General features: G+C 37.2%; 1 protein-coding gene and 1 pseudogene across 2 annotated transcripts; one reads left to right on the forward strand and one right to left on the reverse strand.

Annotated features, from left to right (window-relative positions):
• Positions 1–638: 638 nt before the first annotated feature.
• Positions 639–9693, reverse strand: LOC149045340 (RNA-splicing ligase RtcB homolog; annotated as a pseudogene). The gene is made up of 16 exons (XR_016187188.1): positions 9484–9693; positions 8760–8838; positions 8600–8667; positions 7653–7701; positions 7080–7130; positions 6565–6659; positions 6048–6109; positions 5645–5694; positions 5136–5242; positions 3878–3982; positions 3313–3367; positions 3100–3161; positions 2037–2243; positions 1798–1893; positions 1289–1335; positions 639–1069 (listed from the first exon to the last, which is right to left on the reverse strand). The product of XR_016187188.1 is annotated as an RNA-splicing ligase RtcB homolog (transcript).
• Positions 9670–21632, forward strand: LOC149045341 (ATP-dependent RNA helicase DDX24-like). The gene is made up of 16 exons (XM_089208175.1): positions 9670–10053; positions 12128–12311; positions 12853–13013; positions 13678–13926; positions 14848–14958; positions 15307–15431; positions 15600–15733; positions 16010–16131; positions 16365–16534; positions 17037–17148; positions 17755–17872; positions 19208–19304; positions 19596–19673; positions 19927–19991; positions 20304–20402; positions 20705–21632. Exons 1-16 carry the CDS (start codon positions 9856–9858, stop codon positions 20785–20787), a joined length of 2106 nt encoding a protein of 701 aa, XP_089064301.1. The 5' UTR covers positions 9670–9855; the 3' UTR covers positions 20788–21632.
• Positions 21633–21720: the final 88 nt, after the last annotated feature.

The following is a 21720-nucleotide window of genomic DNA, read 5'->3' on the forward strand; positions in this document are numbered from 1 at the left end:
GCACTTCAGTGTTTGACGTTGAAGATAGGTGAACCGATTGCAGAAAGGAAAAACATGATTTGCTTTGAAGGGAAAAGAAACTGACTCTAACGACTCTTAGTTATCTCAGCCGGATAGGACACCTTATAAGCAGAAGAACGAGTTCGTGTCTAAGTTAGGGAATCCTGCATCGTCAACGAGCTGTCGTCTTTAGGTTAGAATCTCATTGTCTCGGAAGTTCTTGGAGTTAAAATGTATCTTGAGGGATTGTTTTCTTTGTAAACCGTTGACAACACAACACAAACCTGCAACAATGGCTCGAAAAGCAAGTAAAATCGAACAACAAGAGATGCTTATACTTACGAGTGTTAACGACATCAGTGACGTTTTTATAAGACTCAGGAGCCTGTTAAAAAGCTGAACAAAAATGCACACAATTAACACACATTTTCTTTTTTTAAGATTTCAACAGCTTTTGATGCAGTGCCATGGAAGCTACAGCATGAAAATGAATTTAAAAAAAAAAAAGGCGGCCATTTACTGATTCGTTACCTCTTCCATAACCAGTTTTGGGGAAGCCACTCTTATTGAGATTCCTTTGGATTTAAGACCATTGAGAACTTCTTGATAGTCAATATTTCGGCTGAAAGAGAATGGAAAGGACAATTAAAACTGCATGAATGGAACTATGTTTATGACTAGGTCAAGATGGACCAGCTGATGACTTTATTCTTAGTACTACTAACACACACCGTGACTTTGATTTTGATAATGCCCTTCCCTGAAGAAAAATGGATAGATAGATAATATATATATATATATATATATATAAAAATATCCATTTCAAAATACTTTCTGGGAAAATGGGAAAGAAAAAATCATAACAAACAAACGTATTTGCTTACACGTTTCAAACCTTATCCAACCCAAGGTTTGAAACCAGGAAATGCTGTGGTCATTTTGCATTTTTTATGTCATCATGCTTTCAAATCAAGAAACAATATTGCGTATAATATATGAACTTACCGCTCCGTGACACGTGGTACCAAACGTCTGGTTCATTCCCTTTTCCGTTCCTGTCAAAACATAACTGAAAACCAAACAAAACATGGAACAATTTGGGTCTCCATGTCTGCTCAAGATAACCAATAGTCTCATCCCTCGTGAAAGAGTGTTTTTCATAAGGCTATATGTATAGGGATCGAAAACACCAACAATAATTGCAAATACCTACAATAATAACAATACCCTTGAACGTTACTTCCCCGAGACTACTTTTTAACTTACCTACACCTACACTTTACCTTACCTACACGTGCCCATGGTTCCTCCAATCAGTACAGGTTGACCAGTCAACTAATTAAATAATGGACAAGAAGATGAGTACATGTATCTCAGCAAGAGCAAAGAAAGTTTTCATTAATTTAGAGTCGTGAAACAAAACGCTGCCTGTTGAGCCACCTGCGCCCTCAGTCGAGAAAAAGGAGCCAAGGAAGAAGCGAATAAATGAAGCCGAAGACAAAAGAAGGTAAAAATAAAACAAGAAAGGTGTTTGCCCTCAAAAGGAAGTATGGTGCTCTGCGGGTTCCAATCATCGAGCGATTGAAGGGAAACGGAGTGAAGGGAGAATGAACGTAACAAAGAATGCGATTGAAACTGGGAAAGAAATAGCCCAACACGAAAAGTGTTGGACCTGTAAAATAACCTTGGAGCGAACGACTGTAAGCACTCAAACAACGATTTCTAACTTAAAAAAGTAAAATAAAATAAACCTTAAACCTTGCGATCGAAAGGAGTAGTAAACAGTGAATAGCCGACCTGATAATCCACTGGGATAAGCGGATGATGAGGAGGAAATGCACGGGTTGATCCTTTCCTGTGTACTAAGAGAGTCTTCTGTACACCGTCCAATATCTAATCTACTAGCTAAGGTAAGTAATTAAGTAATTTCAAAAGTTAAAATAATTGTGTGTGTGTGTGTGTGTGTCTATATATATATATATATATATATATAGACAAAGAACTGAAGATATTGTTGTAAGAACAATAAAGAATACATGTTCTTCGATCTTTGCAATGTTGTGTGACACGTCATAGATCACTTGCATGTCTAAGTCGTCCGGGGTACTCTTGAAAATTTTTCCGAAAGCTTGTCTTGTCAAAAATGTCATCGTTGAACGGTTGACCCAAGCGTAATTTGCTGCTGCAGCCATGCCTTTGAGGTAATCTTGACCTTCTTGTGAGTTAACTCTGGCACAAGCAAGCTGTAAAGGAACCAATTATATATGGTTGTCAACACTTGTGTTTAAAACGAGAAACAAATCGTCGGAACCATCCAAATAACGGGAAGAATAAACTAATCAGAACTTACGATTTCAGACCCGTTAGAGTAGAGCATTACAATTGTGATTGTTTGTCGTAATCCTTAGGAGAAGCGAGCAGTTTAGACGGTTGATCATGAAAACTTTTGTCTCAGTAAGTTGCCTTGTTCTAAACCGACAAATCAGGGAAATTGGAGAAGACAAAATTTATCAGGCTAAAAACATGAATGATTTAACGTGAACTCTTATACCCTGGCTAAGTTGAGCTTGCGAATCCGATTTTCAACTTCATTGTTTTAAGAACAGTCTTAACTTCTCTGATTCCATCGCTAATGAAAACGCACTATTTCTGCACGTGCCTTTACAGGGCCGTTCGTTCAGCTGACCATTGATCGCAATGTGAAAATCGACTCAACAGATACCAATAACGGAGAAAAGAGACAAAGTCAATTTATATTACACCTGTCACGGCGAAACTTCCCCAAAACCATCCCACTATAATTGCACTGGGAGCAATTGCTCATGTAATGACGTATAGAGATTTCATTTCTGTAGATGTGGTAAATTAATCAAGGCTCGTTATCCCTACTCCACTAAATTAGATGCCTGGATAAAAATACTTGTTGGAGAAACTGCAAACAAAGCTTAAGGGAAATTCTACTTTAGCAAGTTCCATTTAAGAGATGTCATTACAAGTTTCTTTGTCAATGTAGACGGCCATGACAAGTGCAATTGTCGTGGAATACTTGACAAAATACAAACTTAATGCAGACTTAAATGCACTACACTGTTAGCAAACCTGTCTGTCGTTGACTTCAATCTTGTCCCTTTTCATGGCTTTCTCCATTTCTACCAGTGCATCTGTAAAACGAAGAAATCAAGAATGCATGACTCGGGTGACAGCGATCACCTGGAAAATAATCAAGTCTTGCCTTCTGTGGAGACATAAGTTAAGTCGATAATACATTCATTTATCTATCGTAAAGAGAGGAACGGTATATAAACCATTTACCAGTGGCCACTTGATGTCCAAGTCCTCTACTGCCACTGTGGATCATCACACAAACCTTTTAAACATAAATTATATAATTATTGACAAGATCATTAGCAACCAAACTAACCCTAAACTATAGAGTTCTAAGTGAGACCCAGTTGAAGCTGTTCGAGTTGGTAGTCGTGGTAGTTGGTAACTACACGAGTAACAATTGATAAACACAAGAACTGAGAGATAATTATTATGAGGTTTGAAATGTAACGAGAGAGACTAAGAAAAGATCTTTCCTACAAGCTCAAGAGAAATATCAAGCAGCTTTCCTAAAAGATCTTCAATTGCTCACATGCCTCACTCCTTGCAAGTCAGAGATCCCATGAGTGACCAAGACTTAATTTCTTCTTACAATATCAATACAATATCAACCAGAAAAGAATAAAGAAAAATATCAATTTGCGGATAATTAGTTGATCCAATACATAATTCTCTGAACTAACATCATAACAATTGTATGGTTGACAGTATGGAGAATTACAAATTTGATCTGGGAGTTAAAGGGTTAAGACGTAAGTGCCCTTTTTTGTACCTGTCCAAGATGATCAACTCCCATCTTCTTTGCAGCATAATTGTCGTAAATTTCATCCACAACCTGGATTTCCGCTTAGTGATTCCCCGCTCCAAGAGTGCCAAGCTAATCAGTGGAGAAGATAAGCCATAACAGTTATCCTTCGTCAGCTTTAGGGTTTCTAATGCTGACAAAGGGTTAACGTTCGAAACGTCAGCTTTAGGAACTCTTAACGGTGGCTAATTTACACATCAATTCAGTTCATAAATCATCTTATCCTGCTATACCCCCTAACGATACAGCACCGCAAATTCCCTAAAAACTTACCATTTTACTTAACCGTTAAGTAAAAGCCTACTTAGAGCTTGAAGTAATCTGTACGTTTGAGAACAATTTTGGTCGAAAGGCGAAAGTGACCAGGACGCCACTGGCTACTAACACTGTACAGTCATGGATGGAAACTCGTGCCACTTTCTCGCAAGATCAGACCAGGGCGTGGAATTGCGCCTAATACAGGCGCCAATGCGACTAAATTTTTCACTTTGGCGACCAAATCCTGAAAGTTAGTCGCCAAATTGGCGACTAGAACGTTTCATCATAACCTGACCAGTGAATTAAAAAGATTTGCAAAGATAAATCCGCGGCAAACTTCCTCGTTAAGTTTGTTTCCAAAACGTAGCACATGCATCTCGATCGATAACTAGACGCCATCTTGGATTTAGATGAGCCTGAACGTTGTATATCATCCATCCTAGTGTCCACTTTGTAGCACGTTAAAGATCTTTTCCCTAACATAATTTTGGAGAGTCTATCTAGAACGCTGACAGCGTAAAGAAAGATTTTGTTTGTCTTTGAAAATGGCGACCAACTTTTTTGAATTGGCTACCACTTTGAAGAATTTAGGGGCCAAGTGGCTATCAGAAAAAAGAGTTAATTTCACGCCCTGCAGACGCAACTTATTCTAAAATCAGTCGCGACATGGTACTATATGTAGCCTCCCTCCCTCCCTCCCCCTCCCTAGCTCTGTAGAGTTTGCTCAGTTTCGTAATGAGATCCCACTGGTTCCTTGCCATATTTGACTTTGTTCTACTTGCTCGTTGTAATAGCGTTCCCTTTGATTACAGAGGACTTTCGATAAAAGAGCGCCTTCACAACAGGCTGCAAAGAATCAGTCATCAATTGCGCTACCCTCGTCGCGCAGTCAACGCTCGTATCAAACGCTCCTGCTTATTTTATTCAGTAAGAGCTACAAATGAAACTTCTGTGCTTCTGTATTTACCTGCGGCAAGCCTCGTTTCTTTGCTCTAGCACTAACTTTTCCAGGGTCAGCCTGCAGCATTCGTCCGTACTCTTCACAATGCTCCTTATCCTCAGCCCAAGCATAACCTGTACTGAGAAGACAAAATTACATATAACTAAGAAGCCTTCAGATGAACACCAGTGACACCTTAAATATGACCGTCACGATTTTCAACTTCCAATTTTGTTCACCTTAATACCAGGTAACGTAATTTTAAATTCTTTTAAAATACTTCTTTGAGATGGCACATGTACAATGTATATCTAAATCTCCCAGTGACCCTTTCTCTGTTTTCCACTTCTCACTTGCCTCTTTCCGATAAAAACTACCCATTAAGCACCCTTATTTGGAATTTCCTAACTTACCATCACCCAAATCAACTCGAAAATGAATTAAAAACATCCTCACACCTTCTATTAACTGCATGGCTTTCATAAGACACCCCCTTAAAAATACAACCTAAAAGAAAATTTAAGAAAATGGCCAACCTTCTCTTAAGGACCAATCCATCCCCATTGAGAGAGCTTCCTCGAGATTTCTGTTTGAGAAAATGATAAGAAATATTAAAATGACTACAGAAAAAAAGTAATGGACCCAATGCAGTGTTAACATTTTAACTCCCAAGAGTGACCAAGACAATTTCTCCTTACAATCTCAATTTATTATCCAGCAGACAAGTAATAAGGATAAAGAAAAATATCAAGTTGGGAATCACTGGTATCAGTTGATCCAATATCAAATTCTCCAAACTATCATCATAGGGATAGTATGACAGAAAGTAAGGAAAATTACCAATGAAATCTTGAGAGTGAAAGGGTTAGGCTTGTAACTGAAGTCAGAATAAACAGCTTTGACTGACAAGTTGTACAGGAGATGAAAAACTCAGCTTACTTTGCACCCATGGGAATAACACCTTTAGAGCCAACACTAACAGGAATATGATCAAAAAGTGACTGAAATGAGAAGAAAAAAAAAAGAAACAAATATTATGGAAATTAGAAATGTTAGCATAACTAACAAGAAACATGAAAACAAACAAACAAACAAACAAACAAACAACAAACAAAAAACCAAAACAAACCAAAACAAACTAAAACAAAAAATAAAACAGTTCTCTTAAATGTTTTGCTGGTTTGCAAATGTTTCAGATAACTGAAGTCCTCTGTGCTTAGTACATGAAAGATACATTGTGTAAGTACATGTACATGTAGAAATGCACCCAGCCTGAGGCAAGCTAAAGCAGGCAAAATTATGGCAGGTGAGTGCTCAGTATCTTCTAGGTGAAAATTATATCTTAGATACTTGTGGCAGAGGAGGAGTGGAGAGAGAAAGACATTTGTACCAAGGGGATAAGTGACAGTCAAAAGGAAGAAGAGGAAATTTAACCATAATGTACTTTACCCTGTACCTGTGCTAATTGTTCTTTAACAGGTTTGACATCCTTCTCATCAAGGTTTGTCCTCAGTAATCGCACTCCACAGTTGATATCAAAACCAACACCACCTAACACAGATGATCTTTTGTATGAGTACTTCTCATGATTATAAACAATAAGAACTTCTTTAAAATCAGATTTAGATGGGAGACTTCTTTTAAAGTAATCATACAATGAAAAAATACATTTCAAGAACAACAAGTTGTCAAAAATTTTGTGATCAGTGCCACAAGGACTTGAACAATTTTTAAATAATATGCATGTTTTATGGCCAATTGAAAGCCACGCAGAGAAATGGCTTGTGTTTGTCATCACCATCTTGCATAACAAGTAAATATAAAATGACCAATTCAGAACAAACTCAAAGAATAGCATATAAGGTATTTCATTGCTACTTTGGTCTTGCTACACTAGCTTGTAATTTTGATCAATCATTAATAAATCTGTTCATCAATTCATTTATGAAGAAGACTTTTTTTTAACTTTACCAGGAGAAACAACTGCTTCCGGAAGAGACATGTCAAAGGCTGCCATATTCCCTACAAAAAGAGAAAAAAAAGAAATAAAAGAAATAGAGTCCTACTCAAAGGTGAGTTTCCAAATTACTTCTTTTGTGAGAGACAAGCACCTCTTCACTTTTGGCACCTTGTCTCATAAGAGTCACATAAATGTTATGACTTAGAATTCTGTTAATAAAAAGAAAGATTACTCCATCTCAAGGAATTGTAATTATAATTTTTAAATCAGTTTTTAACTACTTTGTCAGAGAATTGCAAAATCCCTTCCAATCAAGGGTAATTACCGTAGCAAATAAGAACAAAGATGAGACTATGAACTATGAACATGCAACCAACTTTAAGAATGAGAGAGCAAGAACGACTTAATTTTGATTGCTTTCAGTATTGCCTCTGAATGGTTGAAGCATACTGTTACTTTTCTAGAACAACCACTGAGCAATTAGTCTATATTAAAAAATAAAATCCAATTTAAACCAGAGTTTTATTTTACAATCAATTGGACATTACATTTTATTTATTACAGATGTGTGAGTTGTAACTTACCAATAGCAAACCCATAGCCAGAATGAACATCTGGTAGTCCAACTGATCTCTGAGGGCCAAGTAAAAAATATGAGTAAACATTTCAGAATAGAAATGGAGATACATAGCCTTTTTTATTACTGTTGTTTGGTGGTATTGCTTTGGCATGTTGTCAAAATTACAGATTTTTCCATTAAAAAAAAAAAGATGATAAAAAAAGCTCTGCCTGGGGGTATATTGTCATTCATATAGTCCTATTGATGAGATGACAAGTTCTTTCAGAGATGACAAATCCATCTAAAGATGAATGATATTGTTTCTGAAAGTACTTTTTTCAGGACTTATTTCGCCTGGAAAAAATATGTGCATTTTCCCTGAGAAGGATATTAGGATACTGGTATTCGACTCATATAATTTCATAATATTCTAAAAGTATTGAGAAGGAAATAAAATTTTACTACAGAGAAAGTTCAACAAACCAAAATTCTGAAATAATGGGATAACTGGATGTGACTGGATAACTGGATGCTCTATTTGGCACCAATTTAAGTGAAATCTTTATGTGAAAATACTATGGAAACACAAACTGTATAACAAGAAACTCTTCTGTCATCTCCTCTTTATAATTTCTCCGCTTCCCACGGGTACAGGGTCAGTTTGTTAAAAGCTGAGTTTAGACAACTAACAGTCAGTGTGAAATCTGATTTCATATCTGAAAGCTTTCAAATAAAATTCAGTATGTACAATTCCTTTAGTCTGCAATTTGATGATTGGATGCTCTAAAGAAATTATAGCAAATTATTCTAAAAAGGCTTTTAAACAAAGGATTGAACACACCCTGATTAAAAGTAATTTTAACTCTGGGTTAGCACTTATAAGCATCCTTCCAACCACTGGGCCCAGGGTTGAACAAGTTTCAATTACACTAAGTTATAATTTCAACAAGAAAAAGTTATGATCATTCTTACACCAACAATTCCAGGCAAAGCTGCAACATTTGCAATCTGCTTTACACCAGGAAGGAAACCACCAATACCTGGAGAGCAATTTAATTTAACTGTATAAAAGGAATAAGACAAATGCAGCAAATACAACAGTATTATATTCCAAATGTTTAGAGTACTGTACCTTGAGTTCCAGCCCAGTTCTTCAGCTCATCAAACATTAGCTTTTCCAGCAACTCATTTATATAGAAGATACCTTCAACCTTTAAAGAAAAAGAAAAAGAAAAGAATAGTTTGAACTTCGGAGTCGAATAGCTGCAATGCACAGTTCAAGTCTTGTATCTGAAAGAGTGTGTAAAAATTTGTCCATGGTACTAATTGACTAGAACATTCTTGCAACAATTTACAGAAAAACGCCACAGTCTGCAACTTGGGGAAATGGAGATGGATAATGGACACAATTTGGTCAACCCTGTATTAAGTCATCACCCACGGGAAGAAGGCGTTCAATACAGTGCGAGTGCTTAAATACGGTGCCACCTAAGACAGGTTTGACTGTAGTTCGTGAATTGACTGATTGAAACAAACAAAAAAAGAGGAAACAGTCCTGACATAAAAGACGTGGAGGGGGGCAGGGGGCTAGGATTTGATCATAACGTGGGCTGAAAAGGTGTGTAAGGGGGGAGGGGGGGGGGGTGAACAAAATCTAGTTGAACCAATTTTCGTCGTGACAAAACATATTTCAAATTACTTTGACGGATATGACAGGTGTATGGGGATTTATTTTAGATGAACATGGCCTAATATAACCATCCTCACGTATTACATCGTAGGACGTGTATTTTGATGCGCACGCTACTCAGCTGGAGTTGGGCCTCCGACCCGATGTTTGGCGCGCGTTCACTTACCTTCATGTTTGGGACAAAGCCTTTCTTAATAAGAAACGAGTTTTTGTTTAAGCGTTCGATGAAAGAGCACTCCTCTTTGAATGTACGGTGTTCTTTCGCCATGTTAGTCCTTTTATTCACGTTTCACAACAGTTTCAGCTGATTCAGCGAAGAGAGAAAAGATCTGCCGCAGTAAATCAGCGCATGACTCCTGTTTGAATCACGCGCAGTACAATTTCTTATCCAGTCTTTCTCTGGCAAGTAATCCATAATGGCGGACGACGTGAGAGTGTTTTTATCAACTCTCTAGGGAGAAACCAGAACTGTTGCTGTTATTCAAAAGAGCGTTTACATTCAGTTTCTCAGTTAAAGCTCTTTGCTCATTGCTCCATAATGGCAGAGAAGAATTCGAAAGGGAAGAAGCGGAAATGGGAACCAGTAGAATTGGACGATCCTTCGTTCTTTGCGGGCGAAATGGATGGATTTGTGTCCCTTGAAGTCATGGAAGATTATGATCTAAAAGAACTAACAGGAATTGGTACAAGTGGACCAGCTCGGAAGAAGAAAACAAAAGAGCGGCCGCCGCAGAAGGTGAATTACTTAAAGTGCTTAAAAACCTACCGCGTTGTTAAATTCAGAAAATAAGATTCAAGCACGTGGTGAAATTACTTTGTATTTGACTTAAGTTTGAGTATGTACATGAAACTGAGAAATTGGAAAAAATATATTTGTATGTCATTTTTTTTGTTTATTTATTTTTTTTTTTATCATTACTCACCTTTAATTATTAAATGTAATAAATGGGAGAATTTCCAGCAAATTTTATGGATGAAGTCTACTGTGCATCATCCAACCTTATAAAATACATGTATGTCATAAATGTATGTTTGTGCAGTCTATACTGACACAAAATTGAGGTTTGTCCATTACATTCAAATTGGGTTGAATCATTTATGTATCAACCTACCAGAAGTTATATTAAAGTTAACATGGCCACCAGGTGGACAATCAGACATGGTTTGATACTACCCTGGTTTAAAGATTTATTGAATGTAACCAAAGAAATTAAAATTCATAGACCCAATGTTTTGACGCTCCTGTCTAATGCCTTCATCAGGGGTGATCCAAATGCTGCAACAAGAGGTCCTTTTATACCATCACTAATTAGCTGCCTTTTTTTGTGATGAGATGTAAATAGGCATCAGGTCGTAAACCTACCCACACAGAGAAATAATTTGCTTTGGATTCTCATTACCCTATTTGCCATAAAAAGTCTGTAGCCAAAACTTTACTCTGACTGGCTGTTTACCATCTTCACTCAATTCGAAGGCTGAGGAGAGGAAATATGTTTCAAATGTCCAAAAGGCAAAGGGCCATACAAAGACTCTTCTCCATAACTACCAAAAACCAGTTACAACTAGTAGCACGCCTAATGAAAGGGAACCAGCAACTGGTTTTGCTGTTATTCCTTACATTCAGGGTGTTATGGAACCCATTAAGAGAATTTTGAATAGCCACAACATTAAAGTTGCTCAAAAATTTTCTGAGACTTTGGGGCATATTTTTGCCAAACCTAAGGATCCTGTCACAAAAGAATAACAAACTGATGCCATTTATTCTATTCCTTGCAATGACTGTGTCACAACAAATACACTGGAAGACCAAACATCAGCTTGGTACACGTTTGAAAGAACATCAAAAAGCAGCTTTCTTTTGCAAAAAAGAAAATTCAGCTATATTGGAGCACACATGCCTAACTAACCATACAATTGGGGGGATAATTCTAAAATTATCACTACTAATCGGTGTTACCACCAGCACCTTTGTTTGGAAGCCTGGCATATTAACTCCACCTGCGCTCCTTTAATGATGATGGCGGCTTACTTCCTGACACCTATTTACACCTTGTCAGAAAAAAAGGTAGCTAGTTAGGGATGGTTTAACAGGAACTTTTGTTGCAGCGTTTAGATCACCCCTGATGAAGGCACTAGATAGGAGTGTCAAAATGTTGGGTCTATTAATTGTAACTTCTGCAGTTACATTCATTAAATCTTTAAACCAGAGTAGCATCAAACCATGTCCCACCAGAAGTTAATTGGCAGTTAAGTCATCTTGTGATACTGAAAATCTGAATGAACCATCCCACGGCCATGTAAGGTGGAAATGTCCTGCTAAAAGTCAAATTTCATGACACTTAATAAATAATCCTCAACCTGTTCCAAGGCAAGGTTGAAAATGTTGTTCAATCAACTCAATTCAACTCAAATGGAATTACTTGACTCCTGAGTTAGATTGGGTGTGTTTGACATCAGAAACAAAACAAACTAAAGATAACTGCTTGTTGTACCTTAAATGAAAAAAAACAAACAAACAAACAAAAAGAAACAACAGCAACAACAACAGTAACACTCTCCACAAGAACTACATGAAAATACATCAAGTCATCAGAATCATTTTGAGAGCAATTTGTCCTTAATTTTTCAAAGACAGCAGACTGCACTGGCCCAAGGGCTCATGCATTTTTTCAGTCTTTACACATACATGTAAAATTATTTGTATTTAAGGATACAGGCTTTTTTTTGGTTTTCTCTAAAATTTTGGCTCACAGAAAAAAAAAATATACAAAAAAGCTACACAGTATTCTCCTTTGATTTTATATCTTCAGGATAATCAGGAACAAACAGATACCACACCACTCACACAACTTGAAAAAAGCACAAAGAATGACCAACAGACAAAGGGAAAAAAGAAGAGGAAAAAGAAAAACAAGGCCCAAAGTAAAGCCCAGTCAGAAGAGCAAAACAGAGTAGAAATGGTCACTGACAATAGACTGGTGGAAGATCCTCCAGGTAAGAATTACTTTCTGGAATTATGGATAGGAAATGCACCAAACAAAGTACAATATTTTTACTCCTATGATTGCACATGAAATGTTCACTAAACAAGAGAATCAGGCACATTTTGTGTTGATAATATTGTGTTGGCAAAGATATAATTTTCTATGAATTATGAAATTTTACCAATAAGTTGGTTATCATTATGATTGCTATTATTTATTAATAAAGTATTCATTGATTTAGATTATGTAACCTTCATAGACATATTTCATATTCAGCTAGGTACAAATAACTCATTGCATATATTGTGGTTCAATTTTATCCTTGGTTCAAATTTTAATTCCTTTGTTTCAAACTCATTATCATACATTACAATACCCAAAAAACAAAAACAAAACAAAATAAAATTTGAACCAAGGATAAAATTGAACCACAACACACGCAACTGTAATAATATCAAATAATGATATTTCCCACCAACACTACAGTATGAGGTTGAGATGCAGTCATATTTTATAGCTAAATCGTTCATTTTGAATGAACTAAACTTTAGAGCCCATGGCAGATGTGAGTGCTTGGGAAGTCCTTGGTGTTCCCAAAGAAGTTCAGAGAGGACTCGGTGAACAAAGTTTTACAACACCAACCCCTATACAGACTCTCTCCCTTCCGCCTGCAATATTCCATCACAGGGACATCATTGGTGCAGCAGAAACAGTGAGTTGAATCAGAGCAGTTGGATTGGTGGAAGTCTCTTTTACTATATCCATTGTTTGTTTACTTGGTTCCACAACTTTTTTTAAATAATTATTTTTATTTTTTTGAGAGGGAGAGAGGGAGTGAAAAAAATACTTTTTCAACATGTACATGTATTTACTATGATGTACACCTAGCTCATTTACATACAAGAATACTTTCCCACACATTATAGCAAACAGTTTCTGTTACTTTAGAGCTGGTCTTTGACCTGAATTAATGTCTAAGTACCAAGAGAGTGTTGAATAATTACAAATATGACTTTTGTTAAAGCACTCTTGAGGAGGGCTGTTGAGCTGAAAGTATGTGTATGGTGTACCTCTTGAAAGAACTCAGACTGACAGACTGACAGATTGAAAGTTAAATTTTAATCTCTTAAGAAATAATTTGATAGTTCTTCCCTCCTCTATAGTTGGTTGGCAGATTTATTCTTTATGCAAAAATGTGCATTACAATGACATTGCTGTAAGTTTCTTAGTTCTCATATCATATGTTGGATAATGCTCTGAAATTGTCTGTTGAAGTTATGATAAAATCACTTGAGAGAAGTTTTGATTTCACGAATGGCTGGTTTTTAAGGAGGATGTTATTTAAGTGTATTAATTTTAAAATATGTTTTTACAAGGGTTCAGGTAAAACACTAGCCTTTGGGATTCCAATTCTCACCCACATCCTTGGCCAGAAGACCAGTCAAGAAGCAGGAGAAACTACAGAAAATGCTATCAAAAATAATGCTACAGAAGCCACAGAAACTGGTACTGGAACATCCAAGCTCAAGAAACCACTCCTGGCATTGATAATGACACCAACCAGAGAATTGGCTATACAAATAAAAAATCATCTCAAACAGGCTGCAAAACATACATCTTTAGAGGTAAACTTTATGTACTTAAATTGACAATTTGGAAGTTACCTCCACAGTTAGATTCTGTTTTCCATTGTTAGAAACTCAATTATCACTAACTTTATTTTTATTGGCATAAGTCAATTTTGTCTCGATAGCCTTTATTTAATACTATTTTTCTCAGTAGAGCAGAAGGCAAACGTATCTCTTGTTTGGAAAGTGTTTTTTATATTTTCTTTTGGAAACATAAATCTGTAGCCTCAATAAGCTTAAGCAACTTAAATTGACAATGAGTCAGCGCTGACATAAACATAAACTGTACAGGGCGTGTAGTTTTTTTTTCCTGGTGGCCACTTGGCTCTTAAATTTTTCAAAGTGGTAGCCAGTTCGAAAAAAGTTGGTCGCCATTTTTAAAGACAAACAAAACCTATTTTCTCCGCTGTCAGCGTTCTAGATAGACCCTCCAAAATTATGTTAGGAAAAAGATATTTAACGTGCCACAAAGTGGACACTGGGATGGATGATATACAACGTTCAAGCTCACTTGTTTTGGAAACAAACTTAACGAGGAAGTTTGCCGCGGATTTATCTTTACAAATCTTTTTAACTCATTCGACTAATTTTCAGGATTTGGTCACCAAAGAGAAAAATTTAATCGTATTGGCGCCTGTATTAGGCGCAATTTCACGCCTTGCTGTATTGTTTTGTGCTATCATATTCTGGGCTGAAATATTTATGTTATCTTCGCCCCTTCATCAGCAAAGTATATAAAAACCCTTTTGTTCAGAGAATTACAATCCTACCCCTGATGATGTACCATTTACCCCCTACCCTTCCCTCCCTTGCCACCCCTTCTGTCCTGTTTCAACGTGTATCTTTTATCAGAGAAATACCCAGCAAGCAAAGTCCCTCAAAATTATTTGAATCAATAAACAACTCCTTTTTTTCAAGATTGTTGCTGTGGTTGGAGGAATGGCACCTCAAAAACAACAGAGACTTTTAAACAAGTGTCCTGAGATAATAGTAGCCACCCCGGGAAGACTGTGGGATTTGATTTCCGATGTAAGTACCTCATGTATCATAAGTTGTACTGATTCACTTTCTTTTAGAGATCTGAAACAGTCGACACACACTTGTACATGTAGGTATGTTTCTCTTGAGATCGGTTGACCTGTGTAGTTTTCAGCATAAAGTTGGATTTCCAATGTCGCGTAAGTTTTTCCGTTCGTTAAACGCCGTAAAAATAATAAGCACAGGTGTAAGCATTTTCCACTGCTATGTAAACATCATTACCTGGCGTGTTTTTTTTTCTTTCTTTTTTTTCCAATAACCAACAGTCAAATTGGAGTGTAGCCTCTTTATATCAAATGGATGATTCTAGAGATATCTGCTCGCGGCGTTTAATTTCAGGGGGAAGAGCATGTCTGCCGTTTGGAGCACTTGAGATATCTTGTAATTGACGAGGCAGACAGAATGGTGGAGCAAGGCCACTTTCAAGAATTGTCTTCAATATTGGAGCTCATTCATAGAAAGAGGTACATACCACATCTACATTTATATTAGCAATGGACTTCAATTTCCATTGAAACTTTAATTTTTTCAGGCTTCTCTTTCTGAAATGGTTTTCTTGACAGCCAACCTGTAAGCTGAGGTAAATGACTCTCTTTTTATAAAATTTTAACTTTAGTGTTTCTTTTTCGCAGTGATAATGATGAAGATGAGGGAACTGCAAAGCGAAGACATCTACAGAAGTTTATATTCTCTGCAACTTTAACTCTTCCAAAGTCGTTTAAGAGGAAAGGAAAAGAAAAGAAGATCACAAGTGAAGAAGGCTTAGGTAAATCACGGCACATTTGACTCAGAGTAATAGAAGCTAGAGATGGCATCAACGTATTTTATCAGCTATTACTGAAGGAATGAAATGATTTAAATTATCCATCATTTAAAACCCGAAAATTTGCGGCTTTATCAAGTGTGTCCAAGCTTTTATTGTGTTGTTTTTGCTTTTGTCTTTGTTATCTAACATCACAAGAACCGTTAGTTAAACATGATTGAGTTGATCGGCTTGTGTTCTTCCGTTAACAACAACACTCTTTGCATTCTACATTTTTAGTGTCGCTGATGGACAAAGTTGGGCTGCAGAAGAACAGTTGTAAAATTATCGATGTCACCAACAAGAGAGGAACCGTAGAAACCCTGACAGAAGCAAAGATCTCATGTGCAATTGAAGAGAAGGTTTGTAATTGTTGAGCTGACAAGGAAGCGAAACACTTCAAGATCCAGGATACACTTTTTATTACTTTTTATTATTGTTTTGAGCCAAATGCATCTACATGTACACCGCACTGTCTAGTAACATGATCCACGGAGCCACAGAGGTGTACCAAGTGAAATAGAAGGAGAGCTACGAAACATACAGTTGTTGTAAAAATCACCTCATTCAGATTTATTTTGAATTTTCTTTCTAGGACCTATATCTCTACTATTTCCTTTCCCGGTACCCAGGCCGTACTTTGGTTTTCTCCAACACCGTGGACTGTGTGAGGAGACTGGGCTCTTTGTTTAGGCTACTGGACTTTGACCCGTGGGTTCTTCACGCCAGCATGCAACAAAGGCAAAGATTAAAGAATTTAGACAGGTCGGGTGAAAACTGAGTGAAACGGAAAATACAAAAAACAATGAAACAAACGAAACAAACAAAAAGAAGAATAAAAACCAAGAACAAAAAAAACCACGAAACAAAGGAAAAAAAAACAGCAAAACAGATCAAAGCAACAATTAGGAACCTAATTTTGTAGATAACGTGCTTTTTCCTGTTGCTTCTTTCACGTTCTTTATTCTGCAACTTGCTTTGCGCAAAACACGAGGCGACACGCGTGTTATGTGGCCTTGGATCAGAATCATCATGATCTTATTACTATTTTTTTTTTCATCAAAACAGTGAGTTTAGTTTACGACCTGACTGACCTATTAAACCAATCCTGATTGACAATGGAATTTCCTTTATATATAGACTATAACTGGATCGCCTTGACTGATTAAAACCCGCCCCTCTCCCCCCTCAGAGAATATTTAAAGCTGGATAGGACTTATTTTACACCAGCATGAAATTTTGGCTGATTTTTTTTCTTGCCTGTTAGATTTAAGCAAAGTGCGAGTGGCTTACTTCTGGCTACAGATGTGGCCGCGAGAGGTTTGGACATACCAGCTGTTGAGCATGTAATTCACTATCAAGTCCCGAAGGACCCTGATGTAAGTACGTGTAAGTATGTGTGTACGGTTGGTTAGCTTGTGCAGTTGGTTAGCCTGTGCGGCAGGCGGGAACGGGAGCGATTGCTTTTTGGCGGCAGTGCTTTCATTCTCTGCGAAACTCTACCTTGACAAAAGGCTTTGGGAGGCACGCTGCTTCAACCGACCATGCGTTGACCAAGGTGTGGGCTACAAGTCTCAACTGTAAGAGAAGCTCAACCAGAATGTGGATAGCAAAGTTCAACGCAGTTGACGCCCGAATTCTTTCTCTAAATTTATGTTATTGTATCTCTTTACTTCTTTTTAAAACTTCAATTTCTAAATCTTTGTTTTGTTTCCGATTTGTGTATATGTGTGAGGTTCACCTACCGAAATCAAAACAATTCATTTCAGTTAATGATTTTTGATTTAGAAAAAAAATTGACTCTGTTCTCCAAATGCAATTTATATGGAAGGATCAGTTTGTTATCGTTTATCGTCCTCAGTTGTATCTTGTTTAATAATGAACTGTTGTGTAATGATGTAACCACAATGTAACTATATAAACTTTAGTGCAACCATCTCATGTGATCCTGCGTTCCTAAATTCTTTCTCTGTGTTCGTTAACAGCTTTACATTCACCGCAGTGGACGGACAGCTAGAGCGAGCAGGGAAGGTCTGAGTGTCGTTCTTGTTGGCCCAGAAGAAATGGGATCATACAAAAAAATTATGAAGACGCTTAATGGAGGTGATGTGTCTTTATTATCTCCAACGTATCTCTTTAACAGTTAAACTCTAAAAGTTTATTTGGAAATCTCTCTCAGTTTAAGGTGCCATTCGTCTAAATTTCCTTTTTAGTTAAATAAATCTTTACGCCTTAACGTTAGTATGCATATTCTCCATGCATACTGTTCTCTATATATTTCTGAAGGTGTTGACATGGAGATTTCGTGTAACAATCAAGAGCTTCTTTAGTTGGTGATCATGTCCCCTATTCTCGTGGCTTTAAAGAGAATCTGCAGTTTTAAAACAAATACTGCTAAAAAGGCTCTAAATGTATCAACTCAAGATATCTGGTCCTTAAAACCATACCTGTAACCTTGTTAATTTTTTTTTCCGCTTTCAAAACTGGCCTTCACGGCAAGTTCGAACTTCCCGCGTTCGCCATCTTGTTAGGTACGCAAGGCATTTTGGGTTGATGACGTGTAATGGTTGCTCCGTTCATTCGTAGTTGGGTTATCCTGGGGTTTTCCTTAGCAAAATGGTTAATAGCGGAGCATTCAAGTGCATAAGTCGGGTAAAAACCAAGCAGGATACCAAGCTTCGCTTTGTTAGCTCGCCAAAATACAATAGTCATAGACGTTCGTGGATTCATGCCATCGGAAGGACATTTCTTCCAAAAGATTTGCGTGTGCGTTTAGAGCATTTCGAGGACCATTGCCTCCATGGATCATACCTAATGCGTGTACGGATAGCTTTGTTAACAGGAGAATGATTGGATACCCATTTGATAACAAGGTTAGAGGTTAATTTTAAGTACCCAATATCTTGTATTTGATACATTTATAACCTTTTTAAAAATATTTACTTGGGGGTGACAGTCGTTAGGAGAAGTTGGAGGTTGGTCACTCTTATGGATCACTTGGTTAAGAAAATTTATCATGGCACGAAGATGATACCCCTCTAGATGATAAATATTTCTTTTAGCTGCAACCAATATTTTAGGAGGAAAAGATACATCGCAATCGACTCTAGGAGTTTACTGAGCCCGACGACAATTTAACCCTTTACACCCTTAAAAATCAGTTTGCATTTTCTCCACACCATTTTCCATGAATTTTCTATGGAACTAACAAAGAGAATTTGTTTAACAATCAAGAGTTTCTTTAGGTGGTCGTTCCCTGTATTCTCGTGACCTTTATGTTTGATTCAGGAGTGATGCTGTCAGAAGAAACTAGATGCCAGTCATTAATAGGCGTTTAAGGGTTAACTTACAGTCTCTCGTGTCGTTCGTTTGTTTGTTTCATTTTTTTGTTCAGATTTGTTTTCTTGATTTTATTCTTTTTAAAATTTTGTGTTGCAGGAAACGAGCTAGACTCCTTTCCAGTTGATGTGTCATTTATGTCCTCCATTAGGAAAAGAATTTCTCTCGCCAAGCAAATTGACAAAGAAGAACACAAGTAGGTGAAGATGAAAAAAAAAAACAAAGAAAGAAAGGAAAAGAGAAATATGGCAATTATCTTTTGGTTAGCCCTTCGTTTTTTGTTTTGTTTGTCTTTTCGCGTAAGAAAAAGGCCCAAATTGATAATCGAGCTTGACAGCGCAGCATTTTTCGTACAAAGAATTGTTCACGCAGTTACGGATGTTCTCTCCTTCATTCTCAATTCCTTCCAACCCTCCCCCCCCCCTCCCCTCCCTTTCTCTTTGTCTAAACTCCCCCTTTAATGAAAGCCATCGAACCATATTAACAGATTTAGGCGCAAAAAGTCAAGTAATGACTGGATACTTGCCTCTGCCAAAGCCATGGACATTGAAGTTGACGAAGATTTGTATCTTTTTCGATGAGATAATTTACATGCACATTCTTAGCTCCTGTGTGCTATCACATGGTCTGGGACTAACTAGACTACCAGCCTCAACATCAGTCTTAGGTGGTTTGGGCTTGAATGCATTTATTGTCAGAAAACATTTCAACGGAACGGGCGGAACTGGTGTTCTGGAACTTTACTGTCTTAAAGGTTTGATGTCACATTTTATAAACTGTCCTGTTCAGTTTATTTTCCTTAAAAGAGTTTTTTACAGACTGGAAGATCTCGGAGATCAGGGAGAAAGGAAAGAGCGACAAGTAAAGCTGAAGCAATTGAAAGGTAATCAACCTTCAGTTAAGGCAGACAATGGTTGTACTGACAGTCCCACCAAAAATAATGGATCTTGCAGGCTGATAATATCTTAGTGAAATCAAAATGGGTTACATTTAGCTTGTAGTAGTCGGGTGGGGTGAGGATTATTGTTCCCATGGTTCTTACGTTTGAGTTCTATGTGAAAGTATGAAAAGTTAGTAAACAGTCTTGATTTCCAGCCTTGTGTGGGTCAGCGTTAGCTTAGGCTGTGTCAAGTGCTCCTTTCATTTATTGGTGAAATTTTTATACAAACTATATCAGCGCCGTTTTATTTTACAGCGGAACTTACTGGTTTGCTGAAGACACCTCTGATTCCTGCTGGTTTTAGTGGAAAGTACCCGACTAAAACTGGATCCCTTATGATGCCAGGGATCAAAGGTATTAAGTGAATAGAGAAACAAGAGTATTTTGAGGGACAAAATGATGTGTTGCTAAACACATCGTTTTGTGATCTTTAGTGAGAGTATTATTAGTGATTTAACAGAGCTAGTGTCAACTGAGGCTCCTTTTGTTTTGTTTTGTTTGTTTGTTTGTTTGTTTGTCTTTTATATTCTCTTTTCCTGCTGCCATCCGCTGGTTTTCTGGTCCGTATGTTTTTTTTTTTAATGAGATAACTGCTTTTTTCTTTTCCTAGTCATGTGCCAATTGTTTAAATGTTCGTTTTATTTCGGTATTCACAGCCGACACGAATTTGGAAGATAATGAAAAAGGGGCTGTTGAAGATGTAAGAAGAAAGAAAAGAAACAAGAAAAGCAAAACGTAACTTGCATTCTTTAAACGAGGTCGACAACTGATCGTGAAAGAAGAAGGGAGATTAAAAACACGAAATGGAGAAAGATTCTTACTTGTAACAACTGGACTGGAAGAGAAAGAGTTGATTTGAGCAAGGTTGACTAGTCAGTGGTAGAATAAACTAAAATCTCGTCTTAAAGTCTCTGACCCCGATGCTATATGAATACAATGTAACTTGAAACAATGGCGTTCATACATCTTCGGGACACCACCCTTCAGACTCGCGGTATAATACGACTGGACAAAGCAACTAGTCACAGTTTGACAACACATGTCCACTTTGCGCATTTTCTTGATTTGTGATTTGAATTGATTTACAGATGTTTTGTTCTTTACTCAGTGGCCCGAATTTAAAAGTTAGGATTGTTTCAGTCACATATTGCCGTTGGTCATATGAAGGTTTCAAGAATGGGTCGGAAAGGAACTGAAAACGCTGTTTTAAAGGGAAATCATTTTTCACATGCTTGACAAATGTTGTCCACAAACCTTTCGCTAGTTCATATCTATAAAAAAAATTTTAAAAAAATATGTAGATGCGTAGTAAGCAGGAGATTCAGTAAAAGCCGGTCTACCGCCGTTTGTTGAGCAGGGTCTCGTGTTTAGGTTTCACTTTACGCCTTTTCTGGCACATTCGCTTATTACATCATCGGCAGCTACTTAAATGTATTGAGACCCCAGAATGTGAGAGAAATCGTTGGAAGGCTGTACGAAGATTTTAATATTAAGAGGGCCAAACTACACGTAGGTGTGCATGGCGTTACTTGAGGAGACGTGAAGAATAACCCTTTTCCAATAAATAAGTCATTTGCTGAGAAATCACTCTAAGACTCGTTCACACTAAACTTCCCTTGAATCTTTGCCGTTTAGTTTATGTGTGAATGTTGTTTTGGTATCAGTGCTATGA

The sequence above is a fragment of the Pocillopora damicornis genome, chromosome 5 (genome assembly GCF_964200805.1).
Source record: "Pocillopora damicornis chromosome 5, jaPocDami1.2, whole genome shotgun sequence".
Lineage (NCBI taxonomy): Eukaryota > Metazoa > Cnidaria > Anthozoa > Scleractinia > Pocilloporidae > Pocillopora > Pocillopora damicornis.